Below are 16,233 nucleotides of genomic sequence, written 5' to 3'. Positions count from 1 at the left end.
TTGGCCGCCCCAGGTAAGTTCATTACCTGCTTGGCCTTAAATAGCAGTGTTCGAAACAGATTTGGCTTAAACAAGCCTGCAGGGGTTGGTTGCTCTGGGGGGGCCTCATCCTCAGAAAAGTCATATTCTTTCTCACTGTCCTCCCCCAATAGTGGTTCTTCTGAAAGGGACCCCAAGCCCGAGGGGGGCGGTGCTGACCACACATTTCTTGGTGCTTGTGTTGGTACTGGGGCATACTGGTGGGCTCCAGTCGCTATGCCCTGCGTGTATACATTTGCAATTAAATCCTGCAAATCTGGTGGTATGTCTTGCCAAGTGCCCGCCTGTGTCCTCAGCCCTGCCGCTGTGGGCGTGAACGTGGCTGATGGCCCCTGTGGATCTCTCCTGGGATGTCCTGATGACCCAGGCCTGGTCCATGAAGGGGCTGGAGAAGGGGGTACAGGTGGCATAGTAGTAAATGGTTGGTCTGGGGACCAGTCTTCCTGTCTAGCCCCAGATAGGCCAAGTGGTGACAAGGGAGTCATTGGGTCTGGTGTGAAGGCCTGCCTCTGAGTCAGAGGGACCGCTGCTGGGGAGCTATGCAAGGCCGCTTCCAACTTTTGCTCAAGGGCCTTGATGCGTTTTTCAGCCTCCTTGAGAGAAGAGGCTGAAGCAGGGGAATGGGAGGACTTGGACTTATCTTTAGCCTTCCCCTTAGGCTTGTCCTTAGGCCTGGCCGGGGATGTAGTCTTCTCGCCGCTAGGCTGGTCCTCCATGGTCAATTTAGCTCCTTTGTGATCCAAAGACTCCTCGGTAGCCAGAATAAATAGCTTCGTCACCAAATGCTGCTTTAAAAATGGCGTCTCGCCTCTCAGAGGCTCTGCGCCTGCGCCTTGAGGTCCCTGGCCTCTTCGCGCCAAACAGCTGCCGGAAGTCCATCCGGTTGGCGCCAATAGGGGAATCGCGCTCCAAGCGGCCCCAATATGGCGCTGCCCATGCCGCTCGCGGCTTCACATGGCCGCCCCGGGCATCTGGCCGCTCTTCGCCGCGTCCCCGCCGAGCCGCAGCCGCGTCCTCGGCTTTTCGGCTGCCTCTGTGCATCGGCAACGGCGGGGGGGGGGCTTCCCAGCCCGTCAGACGCTTCGGCGTCTCTAGCGGCGGCTCGCCGCGGCGGCGGTCTCCTCGGCCGCCGAACAGCTGATGAGCGCTGCTCCGTCCTCCCGGAGTCTTTCCTCGAGCGCTCCTGAGCCTCCCAGTGGGGGGGGCGGACCCCCCCACCTTTGGCTCACAGCCCTGGTCTGGCCACGGAGGCCAGGGACCCCAGGCTGGGTGCTCCTTTTCGGGGAAGTTCCCTCGGAGGGAAGCGACCCCTGAGGAGAGCGTTGGGGATTGCTGCCCGCGGAGGGTAGCAACCCCATCTGTCCTCCTTGTCTTCGTTTCCTGTAAGGAGACAAAAGAAAAAACATTAAACATGTAAAAGACAGATTTTATTTACTCATTGCTCCTAGAGCAAAACTCAGTACGTCTCTACACTGTGACTGAGTTTTTAAAACTGGGCTCATGGGAGCAGTGTGGGGGCGGTGCCTAATAATTTATGTAAATTTTTCACTCAGTCTCTACCAATGGGATTGGTTAATAACCCATGCTGGACTCTCCTTCCAGCTGCAGTGGAGAACACTGGTGGGACCTCGTCGAAAGGTCGCAATAAATTTCTAAATCCTACACAGGAAGAAACCCGAATATACCAAGACCGTCATATATATTCTAGTCTCAACATTTTGCAAATAGCCATTTTCGTGCTCAGAGATTTTCCTTACAGAATGATTTAATTTCCTCAAAAATGGTGCTTAAGGTTATACGAGCACTTCGCAGTGAAAACATCCTAATAAAAAAGAGCCACCAAGAATTCAACATAATATGAGTGACTGAAAAAATAAAATAAAATAAATAATAAAATGAAATTCAGCAATCAGTGTTGCAATCGAGTGACAAATAAATGTGCAAGGCTAAAGTCTACTGCACAAATTGTAACAAGTAAACTAAAGGCAAATTTCTCCCTGAGTAAGATGAAGATTGACATAAATTGTCCTCTAATACTACACAAAAGTCTGGCTCTAACAAAAGGTGTCCATTCCATGGGTCTTTTCTGCAAGATCAGTGCTCTTTCCTCATAGCAGACAGTGGCTTCTCATGCTATCTTAGCAGCTCAATACAATTCTGTAAGCTTCCTGTAACAGCTATCATTCAAAATCTTTAAATAATGCTTAGATTGCTTCTCTGTAACCATTTCCCCTCAAGTTTTAACTGTCCCACAAGGACAGCTGAGTGAATCACCTCCTTTCTCATCTCTCCTGCAAATGGAGCATGGTCTGTGTACACTGTGAATTGGATGCCCACCAGATGTTCTGACTCCATCAAGCATAACCAAAATCAGGTTATTCATTCAATTCAAATTGTAACTGAAGAGAATCACTACTAAGATTCATGGAAAAATAAACATATAGGCTGAAAATACTCATTTCATGTTTAACTTTTACATGAAGGCCTTGAATAACTCTCCATATATTTGCTAAAAACTCAGTGGCATTTTTGTTGGTTACCTCTACATATTTGAAAATACAGTATTCCAGATTCTATTCATTGATACCAACGGCTGCTTTTAGTAGTGATTGCCATTAATTAATTATGAAGAGAGGCTTATTTCAAAATCCCATTTTTAAAAACCAATTTTTAAGAGGTTTTTTTTTACTTTGTCAAATATTTTTAAAACATCAAATGACAACAAAGCTAGCAGAGTTTTAATCTACTATATTTAGCATGATGTTTATATTATACTCTGTTACATTGTTCAAGATTCGCACAACATGCTATGTCTAAATAGGTTAATTTGGGATTCATTGTGCTGTGTGAACACTGCTAACGTCATTTCAGTCTACTCTTTATCTTCAGACCTTAAGAGGTGTTGTGACTGTGTTTCTTTGCTCAGAAAAACTCCGGCAGTTTGATCTAGTAGACCAAATCTCCTTGGAATAAAGATTTATCCTATGCACAGTGTAAGAACCAGTACTTTCCAGTACACAATTATGTTCTGTAATGCAACGAAGTACAGTGGTACCTCTATCTACAAACGCCTCTACTTACAAACTTTTCTAGATAAGAACCGGGTGTTCAAGATTGTTTTGCCTCTTCTCAAGAACCATTTTCCAGTTACAAACCTGAGCCTCCGAAACTGTAACCAGAAAAGGTGGGGAGAAGCCTCTGTGGGGCCTCTCTAGGAATCTCCTGGGAGAAAACGGGGCCAGAAAAGGCAAGGAAAAGCATCTGTGGGGCCTCTCTAGGAATCTCCTGGGAGGAAACAGGGCCAGAAAAGGCGGGAGAAGCCTCCGTCGGGCCTCTATAGGAATCTCCTGGGAGGAAACGGGGCCAGAAAAGGCGAGGAAAAGCCTCTGTGGGGCCTCTCTAGGAATCTCCTGGGAAGAAACAGGACCAGAAAAGGTGGGGAGGAGCCTCTGTGGGGCCTCTGTAGGAATCTCCTGGGAGGAAACGGGGCCAGAAAAGGCGAGGAAAAGCCTCTGTGGGGCCTCTCTAGGAATCTCCTGGGAGGAAACAGGGCTGGAAAAGGCAGGAGAAGCCTCTGTGGGGCCTCTCTAGGAATCTCCTGGGAGGAAACAGGGCCGAAAAGGTGGGAGAAGCCTCAGTGGGACTTCTCTAGGAATCTCCTGGGAGGAAACAGGGCCGAAAAGGTGGGAGAAGCCTCAGTGGGACTTCTCTAGGAATCTCCTGGGAGGAAACAGGGCCCCCACCCTCCCTGTGGTTTCCCCAATTGCACACATTATTTGCTTTTACATTGATTCCTATGGGAAAATTTGTTTCTTCTTACAAACTTTTCTACTTAAGAACCTGGTCATGGAATGAATTAAATTCTTTGTAGTTTGTATAAAGCATAGAAAATTTAAGAGGCAAAAAATATATATATATATACCGGTTTTCTTTTTCTTCAATATATTCATGGTCACTGACTTCTGGCATCTGAACTACATTGACACGAACTGGATGGGCACTTTGTAGAAGCCTGCGCATCTCCTGCACTCTCAGGTCTTCGCTCCATATCAGTGACATCACTTCCTGGTTCATATCATTCATTCCATCATCTTCCTCCTCTGACTCCACAGTGGCAGGCATATCAGATGACAACATTTGAGGGTCAGACTGTGGAAAAGGAAGATAGTGTCATCCCCACTAGAGGGACCTGACCAAGAAATCAATTCTACAAGAAAGCTTGAGCAATTCTACATGAGCCGGGGTGGTGCAGCAGGTAGAGTGCTGTACTGCAGGCCACTGAAGCTGACTGTAGATCTGTAGGTCAGCAGTTCAAATCTCATCATCGGCTCAAGGTTGACTCAGCCTTCCATCCTTCCGAGGTGGGTAAAATGAGGACCCGGATTGTGGGGGCAATAGCCTAGCTCTGTTAAAAAGTGCTATTGCTAACATGTTGAAAGCCGCCCTGAGTCTAAGGAGAAGGGCAGCATAAAAATTGAGTAAGTAAGTAAGTAAGTAAGTAAGTAAGTAAGTAAGTAAGTAAGTAAGTAAGTAAGTAAGTAAGTAAGTAAGTAAGTAAGAAAGAAAGAGAATGAATGAATGAATGAATGAATGAATGAATGAATGAATGAATGAATAAATAAATAAATCTCACATCTACTTTTACTGAGATGAGCTATTATAACAGAAACTTGCAAATCTGATCGTGATGTACCTCCTCATTGTTTAGTGAATTAGGGAGACATCTGTCTGTTGCTTCCTAATATTATCTGGTTGTTCTCAACTTACAGCCCTTTTTGCCTAGGCAATAGCTCCTGAATTTCTCTGTCAAGGTCATCTTACTCTCTACAGAGGTGCATTTTGACTCAATCTTTGATCACAAGGATGTACATTCAAATATTTGTTTGATCTTTTTTGCAGGAAAATGCAACCTTTATTTAAATGACCAAAAACCCACTAACCTATATCTAACTACATCAAATTATAGAAAGCAATACTTGAAAATGATTTTCTCAGTTTTGTTTTGTTTTGAAATTCAATTACTTACTGCTTTGCTTTTTGGAAGGTTTCCCTCACGAGCCTGTTTGGAAAGATCTTGACGACCGATCAGAAGACAGACTGATTCTGGCCAATCAGAGGCAGGCTGCTGTCGACAGTGATAGACTGCATCTCTAATAGGAAGAGCAACTCCAAAAGGCAAGGACTCCAGGTCTCTTAAAGTGAAACCTTTTTCGAGAGAGAATGAGAATCAGTTCACATTCCAGAAGTCCAGATTTACAGAATATTCTATGAGCCCATTCAAAGCCCCAGGAACAAAGAGAGAAAATTTTCCAAAGAACAGAACTGCAAAGACCATCTGTACCAAATTGCAGTAACTAAACCATAAAATCTGTTTTGGCCTATGACAATGATAGGATATTTTACAAGCAGCAGTCCAGCATTCAAATTGCTGCTGGTTCACTAAATTTACTGCCTATTTCTAATTTCATATACAGTATTAGCCACTTAAAAAATGAAATTTCCAGTCTTCCAATATATTTAGGAAGTCTAACACTGCATGCCAAACATATTCAAATGTCTTTGATTTGATGTACACATTCCTTACCCTCTGAAAAAACAAAATAAACAAAAAATAGAAGATCTCCTTACCTACATTTGCCATCCAGACAACTAGTTTTTCTGCAAGACTGGAAGTAGATGGACTGTTCTTCACACTGCATCTGCTAACAAGGAAATAAATAGAATATACTGATCCTTTTGACACCCAAGGATATATCTGATGCATCCTCTCCCAACATGTTGCCCCTTCAAAAGGCCTCACTTCCCTATTTCTACTGTATGATTGCAAGGTATTATGGGAGTCAGAAAACAACATTTCTGGAATAAACAAAGTACCCAGAAATTTACAAATGGGAAATAAGAGAAAGGCAAGTCAGGATGCTTGAAGAGAAAATGTTTACAAAAATTTCCAAGCATTTACAACTATGAATTTCCATAGACATTTACAACTATGAAATCTGGGCTGCTGAACAGAACAAAAGCCAAATTTCTTCTAGCCTTGCTAGTGTTATGTAATAGTTAGCTGATAAGAAGGGATGTAACTGCAACCATTCAAAATACACACTTTCCAGAAACCTTGAGTCCCAATACTTTTAATTAAATATTGTCTAAAAAAGAGGGAACATCCCCCCCTCCCCCAGGAATGGAGTCCTGCAAGCCAATCTAGAGCAGGGCTCCCCAACCTTTGGGACCTCAGGGATCACTACATTCATAATTTTAAATCCCGTGGACTACTAATAGAAAATCCATTGCACCACTTGCTGAAGTGCCTGGACACCTAGTGTTGGATAGGATCCTTCAGACATTATTTCCCCTCTATGCTGACTCTGAGAGGGCTGTAAAATACTGTAAAGTCTAAATGCTATTGCTAGAAGAACATGGGTAAGATCCCTCTTTCCTAACAGTATACATGAGTCTCAGTCTCTGTTCACGCTAACTCCTTCATTTTGCAACCTTGCAGGGAAAAGAAGTACAGTATACTCAAATGGCGAAGGAAGAAAACTGGAGAGGGTACAAAAACACAAGAGAGCCCCTTAAATATCCTTAGAGTGACATTCTAATGTTATTTTCCAGGACCGCCTTCTCCGCACAAATCCCAGAGACCGGTTAGTCCCACAGAGTCGGCTTTCTCCGGGTCCTGTCGATGAAACAATGTGGCGGCCCCAACCCTCTGGAATCAACTCCCCCCGGAGATTAGGATTGCCCCCACCCTCCTTGCCTTTTGCAAACTCCTTAAAACCCACCTCTGTCGTCAGGCATGGAAAAATTGATTCCCCTGCGACGTTTCCGTTTTATGTATGGTTTGTATGAGATGTATGATTGTTTTTTATATTAAGGGTTTTTAAATTGTTTTAATCATTGGATTTGTACTGTTTTGTTGTTGTGAGCCGCTCCGAGTCTTTGGAGAGGGGCGGCATACAAATCTAATAAATAATAATAATAATAATAATAATAATAATAATAATAATAATAATAATTTATGAGAGCTCACACCTGAGAACAGTTTCCAAATGGCAAAGCTCTCTCCTCCACCAAATAACATACCTAGATTCTTCCTGTTCCATCTGTTGCTTTCGCTGTCCTAAAAGAGAAAAGGAGAAGCAATGGAAATGTGAGCATTCCTGTATTTTTAAAGCAGGGGCATTGCAACAAGCAATAGGCAAAAACATCCATTTCTGAATCTGCATAGCTCTAAAATTGTATTACCTGATGTTATCCTGGTCAAATAGTTGGAGGCTTCATTTGAAACAGCACTTTCATCACCAAGTATATACAGGACAACGCTCTGGTTGGGAGAAAGTAATGCTGCATTAGAGTCTGCTTATATAAGAGTCAGGAAATTCATCTTAGCAGGAAAAGATGATAATCTGGAGATCTTTACTGGAGAATATATATGAGGATGTGTTTCCATATTCAAGGCCAAATAAGCCAGGTTCAGTGGCAAATTTACATGAAGGTACGAAGCAGCATTCTTTAGATTCAGACTGTTAACCTATTAAAACCAATATTATTTATAAGCAGTAATTGTTTAAGGCGTTAGACCAGGGGTTCTCAAACTTGGCAACTTTAAGACTTGTGGACTTTAACTCCCAGTATTCTCCAACCAGCATAGCTGGCTGGAGAATTCTGGGAGTTGAAGTCCACAAGTCTTAAAATTGCCAAGACAGAGTCTAATTATGTACTTTCAGATCTTTTCACTGATATTACCAAGAATATTATTTGAAATCTGTATGTAAAATAAATGAATTACACAAGAGGATGCATGTGTGTGCATGAGCAGAGCGATCTCTCATGCGCAAAACATTGCGATGTGAACCAGTGGTAAAGGTAAGTGGAACCCACCCCTGAAGGATATCCATGCAAATACCCAAATTATACAGTGGTACCTCGTGATACGAACCCCCCGTGATACGAACATTTCGAGATACGAACCCGGGGTTCGGAAATTTTTTGCCTCTTCTTACAAACTTTTTTCGACTTATGAAACCCACCGCAGATCGCAAAATGGCACTCCGTTGGCACACCTTTTGAAACAGCCAGGGGGCTTCTCGGCGTTCTCCCAAACCCGAACCCAAACCTTTGCCAAACTTTTCGGGTTTGGGTTTCTCGGCGGCCTCCCGAACCCGAAAAGTTCGTCAAAAGTTCGGGCTTGGGAGAATGACGAGAAGCCCCCCGGCTGTTTTAAAAGGTGATAGCCGGGCGGCGGTGCCCAGCGGAGCGCCATTTTGAGATTTTTTCCCCCCTTGCATGCATTAATCGCTTTTACATTGTTTCCTATGGGAAACATTGTTTCGTGCTATGAACTTTTCGCCTTACGAACCTCCTTCCGGAACCAATTAGGTTCGTAAGACGAGGTATTACTGTACTTCCAGAATTTTGCCTTCAACACACCTGATATAAGGTTCAAAATCTTATTTCAAATAAATATAATTACAACATTTTTTGTTTTTTTGTTAAGGAACCACATGTTGAGTAGCTGTAGTCAGACATACCTGAGTAGTTTACACAAATATATTTTCTCCATTATTTGAAGCAGAACTACAGCATAACAGCAACGGATTGTTGAGTAATTCATTCCTAACAAATCAATTATCTGTGAATTCAGCTAGTCTTCCTCCCTCCCTTCAATCTGTCTTTTTCTCATATCCAGAAATTTCTAGGTGGCTTACAGCTAAAAACGTTTTCTTCATTTCTTAAGCATTTGAATTCATATTCAATGAATCAAATCTAGATTGTTAATTTAATACATACCAACACTACCAGCTTGCTCCTTTCACAGATTCCAGGCAAGTAAGGATAGGGCGGCATACTTTCTCCCTTCAAGTAAGAAGACACCCACTGAAAGATGCTTGGTGGCTCAGCCGAAAAAAAGGGAGGATGATGCATAAATCCTGTTTGGGCTTAATCATACAGAACAAGAGTCATTCATATGCATACCATTTTAAAGATTGTATGAAAGCTGCCTAACTGCCTGTAAAAATAGAGAATGATACCTACTTTTTCTGGGCATTAGACTTTCTTTATATAAACCCAGCATTTTTCAAAGCAGACAAATTTAAGATGTCAGGACTTCAAGTCCCAGAATTCCCCAGCCATTGTGGGAGTTGAAATGTTCCAGACTCTATTCTGGAAGTTGAAGTCACACAATTTAAAGATGCTTTGAAACTTTGAAAAGCACTGCTATCAATTGACATTGGTGATACTCAAGTCTTTCTTGAATGAAAAAAGTCATTATTTCTGAACATAAACAATGCTAATTTCCTTGATGGCAGGTGTACTTATTTCCCCTGCTGCTGCTGCTGCTGCTGCTATTATTATTATTATTATTATTATTATTATTATTATTATGATGATGATGATGATGATGATGATGATGGTGTCAGTACAACACAGCACTGACGAGTAGTAACGAGATCACTATGCTGGATTTCGTATTTCATCACCAGTCGGACACTTCCCAAGCACCTAGGACTGCGTGATGTAGCGGCGAATTATGTTTGCCGATCCCAGTAAAGCGGCCTTTTGCAATTGACAGATGGAGATTTTGTCAATTCCAATGGTTTTCAAATGTCCGCTGAGATCCTTTGGTATTGCGCCCAGCGTGCCAAGTACCACTGGGACCACCTTCACGGGCTTATGCCAGAGTCGTTGCAGCTTGATTTTTAGATCTTCGTATTTCACTAATTTCTCTAGCTGCTTCTCCTCAATTCTGCTGTCTCCTGGGATTGCGATGTCGATGATCCATACTTTCTTTTTCTCTACAATCACAATGTCTGGTGTGTTATGCTTCAGAATTTGGTCAGTCTGAAGTCGGAAGTTCCACAGTAGTTTTGCTTGCTGTTGTTGTTGTTGTTGTTATTATTATTATTATTATTATTATTATTATTATTAAATTGTTGTTGTTGTTATTAAATTATTATTGTTGTTGTTGTTGTTGTTGCTGTTGCTGTTGTTGTTGTTATTATTATTATTATTATTATTATTATTATTATTATTATCATCATTGCAATCTGTTTGTTTTTCTTGGGTGTCACCTATCATACACAGTATGGGTACATTCTTAAATTAGAACAATATTCATATCATCTGTGGTAAGATGGCTTATTTTACTGACAGATGTTAAATATACTGAGCTTTCTCCCACATTTACTCATGAGGCAACCCCCAAAAAACCTCCTCTAAGATTCTCTTTATTTCTAAAAAATCAGGTATATGTAATAAACCTCGAGCAGCAGCAGCAGCTGTTTTTAAGCAGAAGAAAAACTTTCTGTGCATGTATGAGCTTAGAAGAAATATAAGAATTATTTATAATAACCATAAAACATCATATATTTCTGGTTCAACTTCACAGTTAACTAAATCAATGTTACAAGATTTCCCACAAAAGTCAGGAAGAAAGCTCATATCAGCAGAGAATTTATTATTTTAATGTTTCTGTGATAAACATAGGGAGCTCAAATACTTTTACTAAAATTATTAATAATACTCACTATTTTATGTCAAGAAATCTTAATTATTTTTTTGATACTTACTGGGATCAAATATGAAAGTTTGCTTAGAATCCTTGACAAGCATGGGATAGTCTCTGTAATAATAATCAAGATACGCTTCCAGTTTTAAATCCCTAAAAGGATAATAATATCAAAGTGGAATGATAAATACAAAAAAATATAAGACACGTATTTATTTATTATATTTTTAAATTATCATCCCTTGTTAGGGGGCCTATTCGTTAAAAACGTGTAACATATAAACTGTGGTCTATAATAAAAATGTCAGCATTATGTAGATCAAAACAAAAGTAGTGATTACAACAGTAATAAAAGCAATATGCAGCAGCAAAAAACTACAAAACAATGTTCTGTTGTTCTAAACTGTTTTTTTCTTTATTTGGGGCTAAACAAAAAATATTCTCTTGATGCCAGAGAGACTATAATGAAGGCATCAGACATTGCTGACATGGCTTTTTCTTTTGTGGAGGGAAATCGTCTCACTGGAGGAAGCATTTGGCAAAGACCTTGGTTGAGGTTCTCAACAATGAAGAGGCAAACAAAAATGAACTCGGGAAAAGAAGCCTTATCTCCTTTCTCTTTGATACTCTTGTATTCACTCTGCTGACTGAAATGTAGCAGATAAAATTCTGAGTAAGTTGTCATATTTCTCAGACCATAAGGCGCTCCAGATTATAAGACGCATCCAGCTTTTGGGGAGGAAAACAAGGGGGGGGGGAATCTACCTCTGTCTCCCAGCAGTTTACCTACTTGCAGCAAACAGTCTGGTCAGCTTCAGCACAGCCTGATTTAGCACAAACAGCTGACTGGCAGTTGGATTGGCCTTCCAGGCTGAGGGATCACTGCCATCATCACCAATCACCGCCATTTCTGCAAGCCCCATTTTTGGCCTCCACGTGCCCCATTTTCAACTTCCAGGCACCCCATTTTCTGCCTCTACACATCCTGTTCCAGGCAGCGGGCATCACAGCCGCCACCTTTCCCCGACTGGAATCAGTGGAAAATAGGGCACAAGGAGACCAAATATCGGGCACGCAGAGGCAGTGTTAGGTGGTGGTGGCGAAGGGTGGCAACAGCAGCGATCCCTGCAGTCTGGAACATCTGATAGGGGGTATTCCGGGAGGCGGTTCCAACTACCAATCTGCTGCTCATGCTAAATCAGGCTGTGTTGAAGCTGACTAAGCTGTTTGCTGTAAGGAGGCAGATTGCTGGGAGGCAGAAGATAAAGGGTGGGGGTTGGAGAGTGGGCAGGGATTCAGCAACATTCACTCTATAAGATACATAGTCATTTCCAGACACTTGGGTGGGGTAGTGCATCTTATACACCGAAAAATACAGTATTACAAGTTTGGTTCAAAGTTGACTTAATTGCTACCAAAGAACACAACTAGACTAAATTTCTTTCAAGACGTTCGCACCTTGCCAGTTGTACCAGAAGAACAACAAGAGAACGAATTCCTTCACTCATCAAGCAGTTCAGCTTGAGTTCCTCGTAGATTAAATGCAGCACACAGAAAATTGCTGGGATATGGGAGAAGAGAAGAGTGGTGGAATCCAAGCAGTGGTTGTGTGAAGGATTATCCTTAGGGAATTTGGGTTCCAATGGATCCAGCCGCAGAGCTTTAGCCAAAGGGTGAGACTCAATATTTTTATGGTAGTCTGAATTTAGTAAATATTCCCAGTCCTGGTAAAACAAAAACAACCAGTAATTGTGTGCTTCATACTGGATTGTTAGGTTTTTTAGCATTTTGACACAATAACAACTGAGGTCAGTAAATGACAAAGGTAATATTTAAAATGTGCATATTAATATCATATGCTTGAATCCAAAAAAATTGAGGCAACTTAAATATATTTAGTTAATATTATTATTTATTGGATTTGTATGCCGCCCCTCTCCGCAGACTGAGGGCGGCTAACAACAATGATAAAAAAAACAACATGTAACAATCCAATTTAATAAAACAACTAAAAACCCTTATTATAAAAAACCAAACATACACACAAACGTAACTTGCAATAGCCTAGGGGAAGGAATATCCTAACTCTCCCATGCATGGCGACAAAGGTGGGTCTTGAGTAATTTGCGAAAGGCAAGGAGGGTGGGGGCCGTTCTAATCTCTGGGGGGAGTTGATTCCAGAGGGCCGGGGCCACCACAGAGAAGGCTCTTCCCCTGGGGCTCGCCAAACGACATTGTTTGGTCGATGGGACCTGGAGAAGGCCAACTCTGTGGGACCTTATCGGCCGCTGAGATTTGTGCGGTAGAAGGCGGTTCCGGATGTATTCTGGCCCAATGCCATGTAGGGCTTTAAAGGTCATTACCAACACTTTGAATTGTGACCGGAAACCGAAATATTTATTATTTGAATATTTTAACATTTGATCTTGTCACTTTTGTGCCAAGGCTCCTGCCCTTTAAAACATGCCCCCCCCCCAAAAAAAATATCTACAGCCATCCTTTTGACCTTCCAAAAACATCCAAAGATCTGGCTCTGCCAACAACTGGCTTGGGATCATTCCAGAAGTGGTTAACAGACTAAATTAAAATCCCACCTGCCCCCATGTGCATCTTGCTCCCTTGCAGCCCATCTTGTTAATTTTAAACTAATTTAATGTAATTATATACTGTTTTAATGTTTTTATTGGTTTCAATAAGGCAAGATAATATATAAATAAATTTGAATAATATAGAAACATAGAAACATAGAAGACTGACGGCAGAAAAAGACCTCATGGTCCATCAAGTCTGCCCTTATACTATTTCCTATATTTTATCTTACAATGGATCTATGTTTATCCCAGGCATGTTTAAATTCAGTTACTGTGGATTTACCAAACACGTCTGCTGGAAGTTTGTTCCAAGGATCTACTACTCTTTCAGTGAAATAATATTTTCTCACGTTGCTTTTGATCTTTCCCCCAACTAACTTCAGATTGTGTCCCCTTGTTCTTGTGTTCACTTTCCTATTAAAAACACTTCCCTCCTGAACCTTATTTAACCCTTTAACATATTTATATGTTTCGATCATGTCCCTCTTTTCCTTCTGTCCTCCAGACTATACAGATTGAGTTCATTAAGTCTTTCCTGATACGTTTTATGCTTAAGACCTTCCACCATTCTCGCAGCCCGTCTTTGGACCCGTTCAATTTTGTCAATATCTTTTTGTAGGTGAGGTCTCCAGAACTGAACACAGTATTCCAAATGTGGTCTCACCAGCGCTCTATATAGCGGAATCACAATATCCCTCTTCCTGCTTGTTATACCTCTAGCTATGCAGCCAAGCATCCTTGCTTTTCCTACCGCCCGACCTGCCCTCCAAAAGCTGAAAACGCCCTCCCAGAGCCTTCACCTGAACTGAAAATCAGATGACCAGTGCAAACGTGCGTGCTGGAATCAAGCTAGGGTCATAGTTCCCTCTAAGCTGAGCAGTGAGCAATTGCTCACTTAAAAATCATCATCAACTCAGAGTTTTCCAAACCTGCCCAGAAGCCGAGAGGGAAAGAGTGAGAGGGAAGGAGAGAGAGAGGAAGAGAGGAAGAGAGAGAAACAGATAGAAAAAAGAGAGCAAGGAAAAGAGAAAGAAAAAGAATGGGAGTAAGGAAGAGAGAAAGAAAATCAAAATCTAGTTTGAAACTAGCTCAACTATTTAAGTGGCATTTTGATATTGATAGAGTTGCCCTATTATGAGCTCACTGTTATAGACACACAGTACAGTATTTTATTTTGAAATTCTCTGAAGCAAAACAGGGTGGGTTTTTTATTTGTTTGTTTGTTTGTTTGTTTATTATTTCTGTGCCGCCCAGTCCCGAAGGGACTGCCGCTCAGACACTATACTTTTCCGCCCACCCCCCAAAAAAATTAGAGGGAACACTGGGTAGGGTGCCAGCAAATATGGCTCCATGCGCTACCTGTGGTATGCCTGCCATATGTTTGCCATCACAGCCATAAAGTATATATGTTTGGGGGTGGGCGGGTGTTGTACAAGCATATGTATGCCTTCAACTCAGTCCTGATTCCTGGCAATTGCCTGGCAGCCTGTGCAGTTTTTCAGCAAGAATTTTGGAAGTGTTTTGTCATCACCTTCTTCCTAGTGCTCAGAGTGACTACATTAGTAATCCAGGTGGCTTTATGGCAAAAGCAGGACCAGAATTCATTCTCTGTGTTTCTAACCTGGCACCTTCAACCAAACTAATCTCAAGATCAATATAACTAAAAATAATTGCTTTGCCCATCTCTATTCACAAATGATGTCAATTTTCTCCAGTTAAAAGATGGAACCTTTCTGAAGATTATAAAGTTGCTGCTCATTAAATCATAAATCAACAAATTATAATAACCTTCAGACAAAACCAACTCTCTTTCTGCTGTATATGTATATGATCCATTAAAAAAAAGCCTTGAATAATATGAATTCAGACATATCTAACCTGTCTGGAATGATTAATTAAATAATCTTTCTCTTACTTCATCTGATCCTGTCTCTGAAGGCCGAGCTTTTTTGGGAGCAATGACTGGCGAAAGAGATCCTTCAAAGTCAAACTGAAGTGAACAGAAAAGAAATAATCATACAGAAATTCAGGATATCACAGGAATACTCAGAGTCATTTGTGTTGAAATTCAAATGTTCCACATACAAATTGCCATTATTCCTTTAACATATTTTTTACTACAAGTAATTTCAAGGAATGAATATATTACTCTATCTCCTAGTACATAAATTATGGATGTAAGGATTCAATACATCTACTGATGCTTCAACTGTTTGAAAATTAAACACTCTCCACCAACTTTGAAATTTTAAAAAACTGGACGCAATGGGCTAAGGAGAAGCAATCAGATGTAACTATCTTAACTGGTTGGTGAATTGCCTCCAAAGAATATTGCCTTCAGAGAACATAGACCACAAAGTATGCAGCAAAAATGGACATACAATTATTCATATAAAAAGGAAAGTTTATGGATTGTTTTCATGTATCAATTTTTGATATAGTAACACAAATTTAGTGTGAATGGTTAGGGCAGAGAAGAATTTCCACTAAGACTAACATGCTAATGCATTTAAAGGATAGTCACTGGGAGATTGCAGAGATCTGACTTCTGACAAAAACAGCAAGCCCAAATCAAGTTGTAGAATGTTGCTGGTGTTGTTTATAAAAATATCTCCCTATGTTTCACTCACAAGAAAAATATTTGTAAATTGTAAACCTAGAGAATTCATATTTCAATGTTACACTTACATTAAATTCAAAATAATGAATAGTAACTCTATATATCAATTACTTTTATTCATGCACAAAAACTCATTATGAACAAATGTTCCTTTAACAAAAATTCATACGCACCTAAGATTTCTTTTAATAGTACAGTGATACCTTGTCTTACGAACTTAATTGGTTCCAGGACGAGGTTTGTAGGGTGAATAGTTCGTAAGATGAAACAATGTTTCCCATAGGAATCAATGGAAAAGCGATTAATGTGTGCAAGGCCAAAATTCACCCCTTTTGCCAGCCAAAGCCCCCGTTTTCGTGCTGGTGGGATTCCCCTGAGGCTCCTCTCCATGGGAACCCCCACCTCCGGACTTCTGTATTTTTGCGATGCTGCAGGGGAATCCCAGCATCGCAAAAATGGGCGCTTCGCTGGCA

General features: G+C 41.2%; 1 protein-coding gene across 7 annotated transcripts in view; it reads right to left on the bottom strand.

Annotated features, from left to right (window-relative positions):
• ANAPC1 (anaphase promoting complex subunit 1) overlaps positions 1-16,233 on the bottom strand; it is an 84,965-nt gene that overhangs the window by 47,968 nt on the left and 20,764 nt on the right. For 5 of the 7 annotated variants that reach the window (XR_011557521.1, XM_070734626.1, XM_070734624.1 and 2 more), the window contains exons 18-26: positions 15,056-15,130; positions 12,008-12,273; positions 10,611-10,702; positions 8,830-8,978; positions 7,285-7,363; positions 7,123-7,159; positions 5,668-5,741; positions 5,066-5,244; positions 3,962-4,188 (exon numbers count right to left, since the gene is read on the bottom strand). Coding sequence is in view for 6 of the 7 variants with exons in the window: in XM_070734626.1 (XP_070590727.1) it covers positions 3,962-4,188; positions 5,066-5,244; positions 5,668-5,741; positions 7,123-7,159; positions 7,285-7,363; positions 8,830-8,978; positions 10,611-10,702; positions 12,008-12,273; positions 15,056-15,130 (1,178 nt within the window). In the remaining variant the exon portion in view is untranslated. The remainder of the gene's footprint in view (positions 1-3,961; positions 4,189-5,065; positions 5,245-5,667; positions 5,742-7,122; positions 7,160-7,284; positions 7,364-8,829; positions 8,979-10,610; positions 10,703-12,007; positions 12,274-15,055; positions 15,131-16,233) is intronic. The other 2 variants (XM_070734627.1, XM_070734625.1) reach the window with 1 other exon arrangement.

This window comes from Erythrolamprus reginae, chromosome 1 (assembly GCF_031021105.1).
Source record: "Erythrolamprus reginae isolate rEryReg1 chromosome 1, rEryReg1.hap1, whole genome shotgun sequence".
NCBI lineage: Eukaryota > Metazoa > Chordata > Lepidosauria > Squamata > Dipsadidae > Erythrolamprus > Erythrolamprus reginae.
Note: the sequence above shows the minus strand (reverse complement) of the source record. Positions and strands in the feature narration are given on the sequence as shown.